This window comes from Oncorhynchus masou, chromosome 33, assembly GCF_036934945.1.
Source record: "Oncorhynchus masou masou isolate Uvic2021 chromosome 33, UVic_Omas_1.1, whole genome shotgun sequence".
In the NCBI taxonomy this organism is placed as follows: Eukaryota; Metazoa; Chordata; class Actinopteri; order Salmoniformes; family Salmonidae; genus Oncorhynchus; species Oncorhynchus masou.
In genome coordinates, this window is record NC_088244.1 from 1,841,647 (window position 1) to 1,860,077 (window position 18,431).

The following is an 18,431-nucleotide window of genomic DNA, read 5'->3' on the forward strand; positions in this document are numbered from 1 at the left end:
CCCCTCTGTCTTTACTCTACCCCCTCTGTCTTTACTCTACCCCCTCTCTGTCTTTACTCTACCCCCCTCTCTCTCTTTACTCTACCCCCCCTCTCTCTTTACTCTACCCCCCTCTCTCTCTTTACTCTACCCCTCCCTCTCTCTTTACTCTACCCCCCTCTCTCTTTACTCTACCCCCTCTCTCTTTTACTCTACCCCCTCTCTCTCTTTACTCTACCCCCCTCTCTCTCTTTACTCTACCCCCCTCTCTCTTTACTCTACCCCCCTCTCTTTTACTCTATCCCCCTCTCTCTTTACTCTATCCCCCCTCTCTTTTACTCTATCCCCCCTCTCTCTTTACTCTACCCCTCCCTCTCTCTTTACTCTACCCCTCCCTCTCTCTTTACTCTACCCCTCTCTCTCTTTACTCTACCCCTCTCTCTCTTTACTCTACCCCTCTCTCTCTTTACTCTACCCCTCTCTCTCTTTACTCTACCCCTCTCTCTCTTTACTCTACCCCCCTCTCTCTCTTTACTCTACCCCTCCCTCTCTCTCTACTCTACCCCCCCTCTCTCTCTTTACTCTACCCCCTCTCTCTCTTTACTCTACCCCCTACTCTCTCTTTACTCTACCCCCTCTCTCTCTTTACTCTACCCCCTCTCTCTCTTTTACTCTACACCCCTCTCTCTCTTTACTCTACCCCCTCTCTCTCTTTTACTCTACTCCCCTCTCTCTCTTTACTCTACACCCCTCTCTCTCTTTACTCTACACCCCTCTCTCTCTTTACTCTACACCCCTCTCTCTCTTTACTCTACACCTCTCTCTCTTTACTCTACCCCCCTCTCTCGCTTTACTCTACCCCCTCTCTCTCTTTACTCTACCCCCCTCTCTCTCTTTACTCTACCCCCTCTCTCTCTTTACTCTACCCCCCTCTCTCTCTTTACTCTACACCCATCTCTCTCTTTACTCTACCCCCCTCTCTCTCTTTACTCTACACCTCTCTCTCTTTTACTCTACCCCCTCTCTCGCTTTACTCTACCCCCTCTCTCTCTTTACTCTACCCCCTCTCTCTCTTTACTCTACCCCCCTCTCTCTCTTTACTCTACCCCCTCTCTCTCTTTACTCTACCCCCTCTCTCTCTTTACTCTACCCCCCTCTCTCTCTTTACTCTACCCCCTCTATATTCCAGGATGATGAATGTATGTTCCAGGTTGATGACTCTGTGTGTTCCAGGATGATGACTCTGTGTGTTCCAGGATGGTGACTCTGTGTGTTCCAGGATGGTGACTCTGTGTGTTCCAGGATGATGACTGTGTGTGTTCCAGGATGATGACTGTGTGTGTTCCAGGATGATGACTCTGTGTGTTCCAGGATGATGACTCTGTGTGTTCCAGGATGATGACTCTGTGTGTTCCAGGATGATGACTCTGTGTGTTCCAGGATGATGACTCTGTGTGTTCCAGGATGATGACTCTGTGTGTTCCAGGATGATGACTCTGTGTGTTCCAGGATGATGACTCTGTGTGTTCCAGGATGATGACTCTGTGTGTTCCAGGATGATGACTCTGTGTGTTCCAGGATGATGACTCTGTGTGTTCCAGGATGATGACTCTGTGTGTTCCAGGATGATGACTCTGTGTGTTCCAGGATGATGACTCTGTGTGTTCTGTGTGTTCCAGGATGATGACTCTAACTTCCACATGGACTTCATTGTGGCTGCTTCCAACCTGAGAGCAGAAAACTACAACATTCCCCCTGCAGACAGACACAAGGTGTGTACGTACACACACTGTCCCTCTCGCTGTCCCGGTTGCTCTGACTCTGGCTCGTTCGCTGTCTTGCTCTCTGTGACTCTGGATCGTTCGCTGTCTTGCTCTCTGTGACTGTGGCTCGTTCGCTGTCTTGCTCTCTGTGACTCTGGCTCGTTCGCTGTCTTGCTCTCTGTGACTCTGGCTCGTTCGCTGTCTTGCTCTCTGTGACTCTGGCTCGTTTGCTGTCTTGCGCTCTCTGTGACTCTGGCTCGTTTGCTGTCTTGCGCTCTCTGTGACTCTGGCTCGTTCGCTGTCTTGCTCTCTGTGACTCTGGCTCGTTCGCTGTCTTGCTCTCTGTGACTCTGGCTCGTTCGCTGTCTTGCTCTCTGTGACTCTGGCTCGTTCGCTGTCTTGCTCTCTGTGACTCTGGCTCGTTCGCTGTCTTGCTCTCTGTGACTCTGGCTCGTTCGCTGTCTTGCTCTCTGTGACTCTGGCTCGTTCGCTGTCTTGCTCTCTGTGACTCTGGCTCGTTCGCTGTCTTGCTCTCTGTGACTCTGGCTCGTGCTCTGTCTTGCTCTTCTGGCTCGTTCTCTGTCTTGCTCTCTGCTCGTTCCCTGTCTTGCTCTCTCTGGCTCTGGCTCGTTCGCTGCCTTGCTCTCTGGCTCGTTCGCTGTCTTGCTCTCTCTGGCTCGTTCGCTGTCTTGCTCTCTCTGGCTCGTTCGCTGTCTTGCTCTCTCTGGCTCGTTTGCTGTCTTGCTCTCTCTGGCTCGTTTGCTGTCTTGCTCTCTCTGGCTCGTTCGCTGTCTTGCTCTCTCTGGCTCGTTCGCTGTCTTGCTCTCTCTGGCTCGTTCGCTGTCTTGCTCTCTCTGGCTCGTTCGCTGTCTTGCTCTCTGGCTCTGGCTCGTTCGCTGTCTTGCTCTCTGACTCTGGCTCGTTCGCTGTCTTGCTCTCTGACTCTGGCTCGTTCGCTGTCTTGCTCTCTGACTCTGGCTCGTTCGCTGTCTTGCTCTCTGGCTCGTTCGCTGTCTTGCTCTCTGGCTCGTTCGCTGTCTTGCTCTCTGGCTCGTTCGCTGTCTTGCTCTCTGTGACTCTGGCTCGTTCGCTGTCTTGCTCTCTGTGACTCTGGCTCGTTCGCTGTCTTGCTCTCTGTCTTGCTCGTGCTCTGTCTTGCTCTTCTGGCTCGTTCTCTGTCTTGCTCTCTGCTCGTTCCCTGTCTTGCTCTCTCTGGCTCTGGCTCGTTCGCTGCCTTGCTCTCTGGCTCGTTCGCTGTCTTGCTCTCTGTTTCGTTCGCTGTCCTGCTCTCTCTGGCTCGTTCGCTGTCCTGCTCTCTCTGGCTCGTTCGCTGTCCTGCTCTCTCTGGCTCGTTCGCTGTCCTGCTCTCTCTGGCTCGTTCGCTGTCCTGCTCTCTCTGGCTCGTTCGCTGTCCTGCTCTCTCTGGCTCGTTCGCTGTCCTGCTCTCTCTGGCTCGTTCGCTGTCTTGCTCTCTCTGGCTCGTTCGCTGTCTTGCTCTCTCTGGCTCGTTCGCTGTCTTGCTCTCTCTGGCTCGTTCGCTGTCTTGCTCTCTGTGACTCTGGCTCGTTCGCTGTCTTGCTCTCTGTGACTCTGGCTCGTTCGCTGTCTTGCTCTCTGTGACTCTGGCTCGTTCGCTGTCTTGCTCTCTGTGACTCTGGATGGTTCGCTGTCTTGCTCTGTGACTCTGGATCGTTCGCTGTCTTGCTCGTGCTCTGTCTTGCTCTTCTGGCTCGTTCTGTCTTGCTCTCTCTGGCTCTGGCTCGTTCGCTGCCTTGCTCTCTGGCTCGTTCGCTGCCTTGCTCTCTGGCTCGTTCGCTGTCTTGCTCTCTGTGACTCTGGCTCGTTCGCTGTCTTGCTCTCTGTGACTCTGGCTCGTTCGCTGTCTTGCTCTCTGTGACTCTGGCTCTCTCTGTCCCCAGAGTAAGCTGATAGCTGGGAAGATCATTCCTGCGATAGCGACCACCACAGCAGCGGTCGTAGGTCTGGTCTGTCTAGAGCTCATCAAGATCGTTCAGGGACACAAGAAGGTGGAGTCGTTTAAGAACGGCTTCATGAACCTGGCTCTGCCTTTCTTCGGCTTCTCAGAACCCATCTCTGCTCCCAGCCACAAGGTAGGGTTGGATTCGGGAGGGAGGGGGTCTGTTCAGAGGGTATGTGTGTGACTGTCTGGGACAGGGCTCCCCAGTAGATGGCCCGCGGGTGATTTTTCTAATTTGATTTAAAAATGTATTTTATTTGGCCCCTCAAATGATTTAATTCCCACTTATAAATATAGGCATATGGTATGGTATTCCAATGTAATCAAGGTTTGTGGTTAATTGCAGAGTACAAATGATTTTGAACTAAACTGAACAGAAATATAAACGAAAGATGTAAAATGTTGGTCCCGGCATGGTCATTACACAGATGCACCTTGTCCTGGGGACCATGAAAGGACACTCTAAAATGTTCAGTTTTGTCACAAGACACAATGCCACAGATGTCTCAAGGAATGCAGGAATGTCCACCAGAGCTGTTGCCAGAGAATTTAATGGTAGTTTCTCTCCCAGTACGTCCGCCCGGTCTCACAACTGCAGACCACGTGTAACCACGCCAGCCCAGGACCTCCTCATCCAGCTTCTTCACCTGCGGGATCGGGTGGTGGGGGGTGTGTCTGTCTGTGGTAAAGCCCTGGGGATAAACTCATTCTGATTGGCTGTGCCTGGCTCCCCAGTGGATGCACCCCTGCCCAGTCATGTGAAATCCATAGATTAGGGCCTCATTCGTTTATTTCAATTGACTGATTTCCTTATATGAACTGTAACGCATTAAACCTTTTGAAATTGTAGCATGTTGCGTGGCTGTCACGTCTAGCAACCATACACTCAGAGAGAAATGTCCCCGTGACTGTCACGTCTAGCAACCATACACTCAGAGAGAAATGTCCCCGTGACTGTCACGTCTAGCAACCATACACTCAGAGAGAAATGTCCCCGTGACTGTCACGTCTAGCAACCATACACTCAGAGAAATGTCCCCGTGACTGTCACGTCTAGCAACCATACACTCAGAGAGAAATGTCCCCGTGACTGTCACGTCTAGCAACCATACACTCAGAGAGAAATGTCCCCGTGACTGTCACGTCTAGCAACCATACACTCAGAGAGAAATGTCCCCGTGACTGTCACGTCTAGCAACCATACACTCAGAGAAATGTCCCCGTGACTGTCATGTCTAGCAACCATACACTCAGAGAAATCCCCTGGTCGAGGATCAGAACACTGAGCGTTTAGTGGTTGTCTGTACCTCTAACAGATTCTTCTGTCCCCACACTTTTCTCTCCCCATCAATTTCTTTCTCTCCCTGCCTCCCCCTCTCTCCCCATCTCTTTCTCTCTGCCTCCCCATCCATCTCTTTCTCTCTCTGCCTCCCCATCCATCTCTTTCTCTCTCTGCCTCCCCATCCATCTCTTTCTCTCTCTGCCTCCCCATCCATCTCTCCATCCCTCCATAGTACTATGAGATTGACTGGTCTCTGTGGGATCGTTTTGAGGTGAAGGGTCTGCAGGCCAATGGAGAGGAGATGACCCTCCGACAGTTCCTGGACTACTTCAAGGTACGTCTGCCCTCGTGCTGAGTTTCTGTGCTAAGCTTTACGTTCATTATTGGTTTCTATAACATTTTGTCTTTCCTTCCCCTGTAGAATGAGCATCAGTTGGAGATCACCATGCTGTCTCAGGGAGTCTCCATGCTCTACTCCTTCTTCATGCCTGCAGCTAAACTGAAGGAGAGGCTGCTGTTACCGTGAGTCACTGCTAACCCCGTCCTGTCACGTCCAGAACTGACCCCGTCCTGACCCCGTCCAGAACTGACCCCGTCCTGTCACGTCCGGAACTGACCCCGTACTGTCACGTCCGGAACTGACCCCGTACTGTCACGTCCGGAACTGACCCCGTACTGTCACGTCCGGAACTGACCCCGTACTGTCACGTCCGGAACTGACCCCGTACTGTCACGTCCGGAACTGACCCCGCACTGTCACGTCCGGAACTGACCCCGTCTGTCACGTCCGGAACTGACCCCGTACTGTCACGTCCGGAACTGACCCCGTACTGTCACGTCCGGAACTGACCCCGTACTGTCACGTCCGGAACGTCCGTCACGAACTGACCCCCGTACTGTCACGTCCGGAACTGACCCCGTACTGTCACGTCCGGAACTGACCCCCGTACTGTCACGTCCGGAACTGACCCCGTACTGTCACGTCCGGAACTGACCCCGTACTGTCACGTCCGGAACTGACCCCCGTACTGTCACGTCCGGAACTGACCCCGTCTGTCACGTCCGGAACTGACCCCGTACTGTCACGTCCGGAACTGACCCCCGTACTGTCACGTCCGGAACTGACTGACCCCGTACTGTCACGTCCGGAACTGACCCCGCACTGTCACGTCCGGAACTGACCCCGTACTGTCACGTCCGGAACTGACCCCGTACTGTCACGTCCGGAACTGACCCCCGTACTGTCACGTCCGGAACTGACCCCGTACTGTCACGTCCGGAACTGACCCCGTACTGTCACGTCCGGAACTGACCCCGTACTGTCACGTCCGGAACTGACCCCGTACTGTCACGTCCGGAACTGACCCCCGTACTGTCACGTCCGGAACTGACCCCCGTACTGTCACGTCCGGAACTGACCCCGTACTGTCACGTCCGGAACTGACCCCCGTACTGTCACGTCCGGACCCCCGTACTGTCACGTCCGGAACTGACCCCCGTACTGTCACGTCCGGAACTGACCCCCGTCCAGAACTGACCCCCTACTGTCACGGCGTACTGAACTGACCCCCGTCCAGAACTGACCCCCTACTGTCACGGCGTACTGAACTGACCCCCGTACTGTCACGGCGTACTGAACTGACCCCGTACTGTCACGGCGTACAGAACTGACCCCCGTACTGTCACGGCGTACAGAACTGACCCCCGTACTGTCACGGCGTACAGAACTGACCCCCGTACTGTCACGGCGTACAGAACTGACCCCCGTACTGTCACGGCGTACAGAACTGACCCCCGTACTGTCACGGCGTACAGAACTGACCCCCGTCCAGAACTGACCCCCTACTGTCACGGCGTACTGAACTGACCCCCGTACTGTCACGGCGTACTGAACTGACCCCCGTACTGTCACGGCGTACTGAACTGACCCCCGTACTGTCACGGCGTACAGAACTGACCCCGTACTGTCACGGCGTACAGAACTGACCCCCGTACTGTCACGGCGTACAGAACTGACCCCCGTACTGTCACGGCGTACAGAACTGACCCCCGTACTGTCACGGCGTACAGAACTGACCCCCGTACTGTCACGGCCAGAACTGACCCCCGTACTGACCACGGCCAGAACTGACCCCGTCCAGAACTGACCCCGTCCAGAACTGACCCCGTACAGAACTGACCCCCTACTGTCACGGCGTACAGAACTGACCCCCTACTGTCACGGCGTACAGAACTGACCCCCGTACTGTCACGGCGTACAGAACTGACCCCCGTACTGTCACGGCGTACAGAACTGACCCCCTACTGTCACGGCGTACAGAACTGACCCCCGTACTGTCACGGCGTACAGAACTGACCCCCGTACTGTCACGGCGTACAGAACTGACCCCCGTACTGTCACGGCGTACAGAACTGACCCCCGTACTGTCACGTCCAGAACTGACCCCCGTACTGTCACGTCCAGAACTGACCCCCGTCCAGAACTGACCCCCTACTGTCACGGCGTACTGAACTGACCCCCGTACTGTCACGGCGTACTGAACTGACCCCCGTACTGTCACGGCGTACAGAACTGACCCCCGTACTGTCACGGCGTACAGAACTGACCCCCGTACTGTCACGGCGTACAGAACTGATCCCCGTACTGTCACGGCGTACAGAACTGACCCCCGTACTGTCACGGCGTACAGAACTGACCCCCGTACTGTCACGGCCAGAACTGACCCCCGTACTGACCCCGTCCAGAACTGACCCCGTCCAGAACTGACCCCGTACAGAACTGACCCCGTACAGAACTGACCCCCTACTGTCACGGCGTACAGAACTGACCCCCTACTGTCACGGCGTACAGAACTGACCCCCGTACTGTCACGGCGTACTGAACTGACCCCCGTACTGTCACGGCGTACTGAACTGACCCCCGTACTGTCACGGCGTACTGAACTGACCCCCGTACTGTCACGGCGTACTGAACTGACCCCCGTACTGTCACGGCGTACTGAACTGACCCCCGTACTGTCACGGCGTACTGAACTGACCCCCGTACTGTCACGGCGTACTGAACTGACCCCCGTACTGTCACGGCGTACAGAACTGACCCCCGTACTGTCACGTCCAGAACTGACCCCCGTACTGTCACGTCCAGAACTGACCCCCGTACTGACCCCGTCCAGAACTGACCCCGTCCAGAACTGACCCCGTCCAGAACTGACCCCCTACTGTCACGGCGTACAGAACTGACCCCCTACTGTCACGGCGTACAGAACTGACCCCCTACTGTCACGGCGTACAGAACTGACCCCGTACTGTCACGGCGTACAGAACTGACCCCCTACTGTCACGTCCAGAACTCACGGCGTACAGAACTGACCCCCTACTGTCACGGCGTACAGAACTGACCCCCTACTGTCACGTCCAGAACTCACGGCGTACAGAACTGACCCCCTACTGTCACGGCGTACAGAACTGACCCCCTACTGTCACGGCGTACAGAACTGACCCCCTACTGTCACGGCGTACAGAACTGACCCCCTACTGTCACGGCGTACAGAACTGACCCCCGTACTGTCACGGCGTACTGAACTGACCCCCGTACTGTCACGGCGTACTGAACTGACCCCCGTACTGTCACGGCGTACTGAACTGACCCCCGTACTGTCACGGCGTACTGAACTGACCCCCGTACTGTCACGGCGTACAGAACTGACCCCCTTACTGTCACGTCCAGAACTGACCCCCGTACTGACCCCGTCCAGAACTGACCCCGTCCAGAACTGACCCCGTCCAGAACTGACCCCGTACTGTCACGGCGTACAGAACTGACCCCCTACTGTCACGGCGTACAGAACTGACCCCCTACTGTCACGGCGTACAGAACTGACCCCGTACTGTCACGGCGTACAGAACTGACCCCGTACTGTCACGGCGTACAGAACTGACCCCGTACTGTCACGGCGTACAGAACTGACCCCGTACTGTCACGGCGTACAGAACTGACCCCCTACTGTCACGGCGTACAGAACTGACCCCCTACTGTCACGGCGTACAGAACTGACCCCGTACTGTCACGGCGTACAGAACTGACCCCCTACTGTCACGGCGTACAGAACTGACCCCCTACTGTCACGGCGTACAGAACTGACCCCCGTACTGTCACGGCGTACAGAACTGACCCCGTACTGTCACGGCGTACAGAACTGACCCCGTACTGTCACGGCGTACAGAACTAAGCCTGTCCCCGAAAGCGACACCTGCCAGAGATGACTGTTGTCTTCCTTCTCCCCCCTCTCTCCTCTCCACTAACCCCCCCCTCTCTCCTCTCCACTAACCCCTCCCCCTCCTCTGCAGGATGACAGAGATTGTGACCAAGGTTTCTAAGAAGAAGCTGGGGAAGCATGTGAAAGCCCTGGTGTTTGAGCTGTGCTGCAACGACCTGACTGACGAAGATGTGGAGGTTCCCTACGTCAGATACACCATCCGCTGAACCAACACACACCGGGGGGGTGGCTTTGGATCAATCACTTGTAGAGGAAAGGTTATTGGATCCCTGGATCAAAATGGCACCCTATTCCCTATATATTGTACCCTATTCCCTATATAGTGTACCCTATTCCCTATATAGTGTACCCTATTCCCTGTATAGTGTGTCCTCTTCCCTATATAGTGTACCCTATTTCCTATATAGTGTACCCTGAATTTATAGAGACTATGGTGCCAAACAACGATCTGAAATGAGATGTGTTGGGACATGGTTGTGGGGAGATTGTAAACGGGTTGGCCCCTGTACTCAACAACTCTGCTACCCCCCCCTCAACAACTCTGCTACTCCCCCCCCTCAACAACTCTGCTACCCTCCCCCCTCAACAACTCTGCTACCCTCCCCCTCAACAACTCTGCTACCCTCCCCCTCAACAACTCTGCTACTCCCCCTCAACAACTCTGCTACCCTCCCCCTCAACAACTCTGCTACTCCCCCTCAACAACTCTGCTACCCTCCCCCTCAACAACTCTGCTACCCTCCCCCCTCAACAACTCTGCTACCCCCCTCAACAACTCTGCTACCCTCCCCCCTCAACAACTCTGCTACACTCCCCCTCAACAACTCTGCTACCCTCCCCCTCAACAACTCTGCTACCCTCCCCCTCAACAACTCTGCTACCCTCCCCCCTCAACAACTCTGCTACCCTCCCCCTCAACAACTCTGCTATCCCCCCTCAACAACTCTGCTACCCTCCCCCCCTCAACAACTCTGCTACCCCCCCTCAACAACTCTGCTACCCCCTCAACAACTCTGCTACCCCCTCAACAACTCTGCTACCCTCCCCCTCAACAACTCTGCTACCCCCTCAACAACTCTGCTACCCTCCCCCTCAACAACTCTGCTACCCCCTCAACAACTCTGCTACCCCCCCTCAACAACTCTGCTACCCCCCTCAACAACTCTGCTACCCCCCTCAACAACTCTGCTACCCCCCTCAACAACTCTGCTACCCCCCCTCAACAACTCTGCTACCCCCCCCTCAACAACTCTGCTACCCCCTCAACAACTCTGCTACCCCCCTCAACAACTCTGCTACCCCCCCCTCAACAACTCTGCTATTCCCCCTCAACAACTCTGCTATCCCCCCTCAACAACTCTGCTACCCCCCTCAACAACTCTGCTACCCCCTCAACAACTCTGCTACCCCCCCCCTCAACAACTCTGCTACCCCCCCTCAACAACTCTGCTACCCCCCCTCAACAACTCTGCTACCCTCCCCCTCAACAACTCTGCTACCCTCAACAACTCTGCTACCCCCCTCAACAACTCTGCTACCCTCCCCCTCAACAACTCTGCTACCCTCAACAACTCTGCTACCCCCCCCTCAACAACTCTGCTACCCTCCCCACTCAGTACTGCCGTGTCAGGGCCAACGTGGCACGTCCTTCCCTGTTCACCCCTGACCCCTGCATCGTGATGTCATCTGACCGGTAGTGGCAAACCAAACTTAACTGGAACGAACATCTCTAAGGATTTTATACATTTTGGAAAACAGAAATCCAGGAAACAACCGTAAAATCTCACTTGGATTGTATTAGAATTGTGAAATGGGGGAGCTGTGAATAAAGAGGAACTCTGGGAAGGGGGCAGACTGACTGTGTCTCTGGGAAGGGGGCAGACTGACTGTGTCTCTGGGAAGGGGGCAGACTGACTGTGTCTCTGGGAAGGGGGCAGACTGACTGTGTCTCTGGGAGGGGGGCAGACTGACCGACCGGGACCCCCAGGTGTTTGGTATTTTAACAGGTGTGTCTCTGCCTCCTTCCCCCCCTTCTATCTAGTTCCTAAAGGTAGGAGGAGGGATTGTGGGGGGGGACAGGTGTTTAAACATGACTTGAGTTTTCAATCTGATTTTCCATTTAATTTTATTTTGGGATGGACTTGTGTGTGCGCCGGGCCACAACCTTTAGGAACATTCTGTCCTGTTCCATCTGCTTTTTAAACTCCAGTGTGTTGACAGGTGGAGTCGGTCTGGTAGAGCTGTCATGGGAACACTGAGTGTGATCAATAAATACATTGAATTGAATAAATAAAGATTTGTCTCATCTCCTCTTTAAATGTTCACCCATGGGGGTTTCTATGAAGAGGGAGAAGTATGATGCGCTAGCCTGATCCCAGATCTGTTTGTGCTTATCAACTCCTATGGTCGATCGCCTGACAAGACAACACAGACACATCTGGGACCAGCCGTATGTGATGCAGGGGCGAGGTTGACTGATTTTAAAGGTATGTTATTGGATAATTCAAGTGTGCAGGCCGTACTGTACTAGCCACGGTATATTCTGGGTTCTCAGCACCATCTGCTGTACTGAATACCGCCCTGGCTATGTTGACCACACCGCCGGCGTTTCAAATTACACATGTTATTCATCCAGACGGCTCGCGTGCATCAACGACCGTCTGTAGCCAGGCGCTAAAATAAAACGTTTGTATTTTTGATCCTTGATGAGCTGTAAGTCTCTCCCATCTCCCCATTTGGTATTTAGCAGTATATACCCTGTGGGTGATTGAACTGAGGTCCACACTCCATTCCAGTTGGTTGTGGTAATGAACAGACGAAAGAATGAATGAGGAGATGACTAGAAATTTAACTCGTTCTCCCATAATCTACGGATTAATTGTCGGAGTAGAGAACACGCAATGTTGTGACTCAAAATGGACTGATATTCTACAAAACTCCAGGGGACAAAATGGCCGTGTGCATTTCAGGTAAAATAACCCCATGTTTATATCCCAGGACAAATGAACTAGCAACAGTAAGCTAGCTAGCTAAATGGCCATGAAGGTGTTTTACTGTCGTCCTGAGTTTGTTTTGATATTTCAATCGGCGCGTCCTGATTCTCTGAAACGTCCTAAAAACATCCAAGAGGATCATAAAGGGACCTTCCTGGGCTGCGATCAATTACCGCCACTGCACCCCTCTACGAGCTAGAACCAGGAAATGGCTGCTCCTTGTTGGACTCCAGGTGAGTAGAAATGGCTGGTCCTTGTTGGACTCCAGGTGAGTGTAAATGGCTGCTCCTTGTTGGACTCCAGGTGAGTGTAAATGGCTGCTCCTTGTTGGACTCCAGGTGAGTGTAAATGGCTGCTCCTTGTTGGACTCCAGGTGAGTGGAAATGGCTGGTCCTTGTTGGACTCCAGGTGAGTGGAAATGGCTGGTCCTTGTTGGACTCCAGGTGAGTGGAAATGGCTGGTCCTTGTTGGACTCCAGGTGAGTGGAAATGGCTGGTCCTTGTTGGACTCCAGGTGGGAGATGCTATGGTGACCAGCGAGCTGAGATAAGGGTCTTGTAGATGACATTGAGCCAGTGGGTTTGGCGACGAGTATGAAGCGAGGGCCAGCCAACGAGAGCGTACAGGTCGCAATGGTGGGTAGTATATGGGGCTTTGGTGACAAAACGGATTGCACTGTGATAGACTGCATCCAATTTGTTGAGTAGGGTATTGGAGGCTATTTTGTAAATTACATCGCCAAAGTCGAGGATTGTTAGGATTGTCAGTTTTACAAGGGTATGTTTGGCAGCATGAGTGAAGGATGCTTTGTTGCGAAATAGGAAGCCAATTCTAGATTTAACTTTGGATTGGAGATATTTGATATGGGTCTGGAAGGAGAGTTTAGAGTCTAACCGGACACCTAAGTATTTGTAGTTGTCCACGTATTCTAAATCAGAGCCGTCCAGAGTAGTCATGCTGGACAGGCGGGCAGGTGCGGGTAGCGATCGGTTGAAGAGCATGCATTTAGTTTTACTTGTATTTAAGAGCAATTGGAGGCCACGGAAGGAGAGTTGTATGGCATTGAAGCTTGCCTGGAGGGTTGTTAACACAGTGTCCAAAGAAGGGCCAGAAGTATACAGAATGGTGTCGTCTGCATAGAGGTGGATCAGAGACTCACCAGCAGCAAGAGCGACCTCATTGATGTATACAGAGAAGAGTCTGTCCAAGAATTGAACCCTGTGGCACCCCCATAGAGACTGCCAGAGGTCCGGACAGCAGACCCTCCAATTTGACACACTGAACTCTATCAGAGAAGTAGTTGGTGAACCAGGTGAGGCAATCATTTGAGAAACCAAGGCTGTTGAGTCTGCCGATGAGGATGTGGTGATTGACAGAGTTGAAAGCCTTGGCCAGATCAATGAACACGGCTGCACAGTAATGTTTCTTATCGATGGCGGTTAAGATATCGTTTAGGAACTTGAGCGTGGCTGAGGTGCACCCATGACCAGCTCTGAAACCAGATTGCATAGCAGAGAAGGTATGGTGAGATTCGATATGGTCGGTAATCTGTTTGTTGACTTGCCTTTCTAAGGTCTTCGAAAGCCATGGTAGGATAGATATAGGTCTGTAGCAGTTTGGGTCAAGAGTGTCCCCCTCTTTGAAGAGGGGGATGACCGCAGCTGCTTTCCAATCTTTGGGAATCTCAGATGACATGAAAGAGAGGTTGAACAGGCTAGTAATAGGGGTGGCAACAATTTCGGCAGATAATTTTAGAAAGAAAGGGTCCAGATTGTCTAGCCCGGCTGATTTGTAGGGGTTCAGATTTTGCAGCTCTTTCAGAACATCAGCTGAACGGATTTGGGAGAAGGAGAAATGGGGAAGGCAGTGATGTTGACCGGGGTAGGAGTAGCCAGGTGGAAAGCATGGCCAACAGTAGAAAAATGCTTATTGAAATTCTCAATTATGGTGGATTTATCAGTGGTGACAGTGTTTCCTATCTTCAGTGCAGTGGGCAGCTGGGAGGAGGTGTTCTTATTCTCCATGGACTTTAGTGTCCCAAAACTTTTTTGAGTTATTGTTGCAGGAAGCAAATGTCTGCTTGAAAAAGCTAGCCTTGGCTTTTCTAACTGCCTGTGTATAATGGTTTCTAGCTTCCCTGAACAGCTGCATATCACTGGGGCTGTTCGATGCTAATGCAGAACGCCATAGGTTGTTTTTGTGTTGGTTAAGGGCAGTCAGGTCTGGGGAGAACCAAGGGCTATATCTGTTCCTGGTTCTAAATTTCTTGAATGGGGCATGTTTATTTAAGATGGTTAGGAAGGCATTTAAAAAAAAATCCAGGCATCCTCTACTGACGGGATGAGATCAATATCCTTCCAGGATACCCCGGCCAGGTCGATTAGAAGTGTTTCAGGGAGCGTTTTACAGTGATGAGTGGAGGTCGTTTGACCGCTGACCCATTACGGATGCAGGCAATGAGGCAGTGATCACTGAGATCTTGGTTGAAGACAGCAGAGGTGTATTTAGAGGGCAAGTTGGTTAGGATGATATCTATGAGGGTGCCCGTGTTTAAGGCTTTGGGGAGGTACCTGGTAGGTTCATTGATAATTTGTGTGAGATTGAGGGCATCAAGTTTAGATTGTGGGGTGTTAAGCATGTTCCAGTTTAGGTCGCCTAGCAGCACGAGCTCTGAAAATAGATGGGGGGCAATCAGTTCACATATGGTTTCCAGAGCACAGCTGGGGGCAGAGAGTGGTCTATAGCAGGCGGCAACGGTGAGAGACTTGTTTTTAGAGAGGTGTATTTTTAAAAGTAGAAGTTCAAATTGTTTGGGTACAGACCTGGATAGTAGGACAGAACTCTGCAGGCTATCTTTGCAGTAGATCGCAACACCGCCCCCTTTGGCAGTTCTATCTTGTCTGAAAATGTTGTAGTTTGGAATTAAAATGTAAGAATTTTTGGTGGTCTTCCTAAGCCAGGATTCAGACACAGCTAGAACATCTGGGTTGGCAGAGTGTGCTAAAGCAGTGAATAGAACACACTTAGGGAGGAGGCTTCTAATGTTAACATGCATGAAACCAAGGCTATTACGGTTACAGAAGTCGTCAAAAGAGAGTGCCTGGGGAGTAGGAGTGGAGCTAGGCACTGTAGGGCCTGGATTCACCTCTACATCACCAGAGGAACAGAGGTGGAGTAGAATAAGCTACAAGCAATAAGAATTGGTCGTCTGGAACAGAGCGTAAAAGGAGGTTTCTGGGGGCGATAAAATAGCATCAAGGTATAATGTACAGACAAAGGTATGATAGGATGTGAATACAGTGGAGGTAAACCTAGGTATTGAGTGATGAAGAGAGAGATATTGTCTCTAAAAACATCATTGAAACCAGGAGATGTCATTGTATGTGTGGTTGGTGTGGGTGGTGGAACTAATAGGCTGGATAAGGTGAGGGTAGGCAACAACATCTCCACCCCGCTGATCCTCAACACTGGGGCCCCACAAGGGTGCGTTCTGAGCCCTCTCCTGTACTCCCTGTTCACCCACAACTGCGCGGCCACGCACGCCTCCAACTTAATCATCAAGTTTGCGGAACGCACAACAGTGGTAGGCTTGATTACCAACAACGATGAGCCGGCCTACAGGGAGGAGGTGAGGGCCCTCGGAATGTGGTGTCAGGAAAATAACCTCACACTCAACGTCAACAAAACTAAGGAGATGATTGTGGACTTCAGGAAACAGCAGAGGGAACACCCCCCTATCCACATCGATGGAACAGTAGTGGAGAGAGTAGCAAGTTTTAAGTTCCTCGGCATACACATCACAGACAAACTGAATTGGTCCGCCCACACAGACAGCATCGTGAAGAAGGCGCAGCAGCGCCTCTTCAACCTCAGGATGCTGAAGAAATTCTGCTTGTCACCAAAAGCACTCACAAACTTCTACAGATGCACAATCGAGTGCATCCTGGCGGGCTGTATCACCGCCTGGTACGGCAACTGCTCCGCCCACAACCGTAAGGCTCTCCAGAGGGTAGTGAGGTCTGCACAATGCATCACCGGGGGCAAACTACCTGCCCTCCAGGACACCTACACCACCCGATGTTACAGGAAGGCCATAAAGATCATCAAGGACAACACCCACCCGAGCCACTGCCTGTTCACCCCGCTATCATCCAGAAGGCGAGGCCAGTACAGGTGCATCAAAGCTGGGACCGAGAGACTGAAAAACAGCTTCTATCTCAAGGCCATCAGACAGTTAAACAGCAACCACTAACATTGAGTGGCTGCTGCCAACACACTGACTCAACTCCAGCCACTTTAATAATGGGAATTGATGGGAAATTATGTAAAATATATCACTAGCCACTTTAAACAATGCTACCTAATATAATGTTTACATACCCTACATTACATCTCATATGCACACGTATATACTGTACTCTATATCATCGACTGCATCTTTATGTAATACATGTATCACTAGCCACTAACTATGCCACTTTGTTTACATACTCATCTCATATGTATATACTGTACTCGATACCATCTACTGTATCTTGCCTATGCTGCTCTGTACCATCACTCATTCATATATCTTTATGTACATATTCTTTATCCCTTTACACTGTGTATAATAAATTAGTTTAGGAATTGTTAGTTAGATTACTTGTTGGTTATTACTGCATTGTCGGAACTAGAAGCACAAGCATTTTGCTACACTCGCATTAACATCTGCTAACCATGTGTATGTGACAAATATAATTTGATTTGATTTGAGGTATAGTGAGCAGGACTAGAGGCTCTACAGTGAAATAAGCCAATAAACACTAACCAAAACAGCAATGGACAAGGCATATTGACATTAAGGAGAGGCATGCTTAGTCGAGTGATCAAAAGGGTCCGGTGAGTGGAGAGGTTGTTTGGGGGTCACGTCGATTTAGACAGCTAGCCAGGCCATCGTTAGCAAGCTAGCATAGGATGGACGTCTGTTATTAGCCACCTCTTTTGTTCCGTCAGTAGATTAGTGGGGTTCCATGTGGTAGAGGGGATTAATCCAAATCACACAACAACCACAAAAATAAAAACAATAGATAAAGTTAGAGGCCTAAGAAAAAAAAAAAATAATAATAATAAAAATAAATTGTCCGATTGTCTATTCAGATAGCAGCCAATAAGACAGCTCACGGTTAGCAGGCCGCAGATGGGCGTTAAGGTAACGTTGCGACGGAGGAGCCACCCGGATAACTCCTTCGGTTAGTCTAGTTGTCAAGGCCCGGTGGGCAGTAAAACTGGTCCGGATAGGTGACTGCAGCCCAGGAGTGATTGATGGAACTCTTCAGCTGGCTAGCTCCGGAATAATTGATGTTTGCCCCGGAATCGACGAAAGCCGTTAGTCACACGGATAGCAGCTAGATAGATCCAGGTATGAATATCCAGAGTTTGCGGTAGAAATCCAGGGACATGGAGAGAAAAATAGGTCCGGTATGTTCCGTTCCGAGCCGCGCTGCGCCGTACAAAACTGGTGATAGATTTTCGAGCAAAAGGATAGCTGATGACCACAAACCGTGGTTAGCTGAATACTAACGATTTGCCAGTAAAGAAGCTAACTAGCTTCTGATTAGCGTCTGGATTAGCTTCTGGCTAGTTTCTGGCTAGCTTCTTGGAGGATTACAGATTTGAGGTAAATAATACTTTTTTATAAATATAAATTGGTGAGGCGGGTTGCAGGAGAGTGTTTTGAAGATGAGTTTATGGAAAATTAAATTTAAAAAAGTTGTACAAATATATATATATATATATATATATATATATATATATATATACACACACACACACACACACACACACACGGGACAAGACGAGGACAAAAGACGTCTGAACTGCTATGCCATCTTGGAACTATTTGAGCACCTGTACCAGCTATCTTCTGCCCGGGGATTGGGTCGGGATCCCTCCATGGCTGTGGGTGTCCCTCCAGCTACCTCTCCCTGTCCTAGTCAATCAACTACCTGGGCACAGCCTGGACCACCCCAGCCCTCCTCTGCTGGGCTCTTTGGATCAGAGCTCTGTCCTTTTGGCTGTTGTGTCCTGCACACACCCGGCATCATCTTCTCAGGTGAGTTCTGTGGTTCTAGTCCAGCAATCAGCTTCGAGACACGGCAGAGGCCGGATCATTCCAACT

At 51.5% G+C, this 18,431-nt stretch overlaps 1 protein-coding gene across 2 annotated transcripts in view; it reads left to right on the plus strand.

Annotated features, from left to right (window-relative positions):
- LOC135527674 (ubiquitin-like modifier-activating enzyme 1) overlaps positions 1 to 9,879 on the plus strand; it is a 72,403-nt gene extending 62,524 nt beyond the window's left edge. For both annotated transcript variants that reach the window (XM_064956162.1, XM_064956161.1), the window contains exons 20-24: positions 1,659 to 1,751; positions 3,662 to 3,853; positions 5,235 to 5,336; positions 5,424 to 5,524; positions 9,350 to 9,879. In XM_064956162.1, the coding sequence (XP_064812234.1) occupies positions 1,659 to 1,751; positions 3,662 to 3,853; positions 5,235 to 5,336; positions 5,424 to 5,524; positions 9,350 to 9,485 (624 nt within the window). In that variant the 3' untranslated portion in view covers positions 9,486 to 9,879. The remainder of the gene's footprint in view (positions 1 to 1,658; positions 1,752 to 3,661; positions 3,854 to 5,234; positions 5,337 to 5,423; positions 5,525 to 9,349) is intronic.
- Positions 9,880 to 18,431: the final 8,552 nt, after the last annotated feature.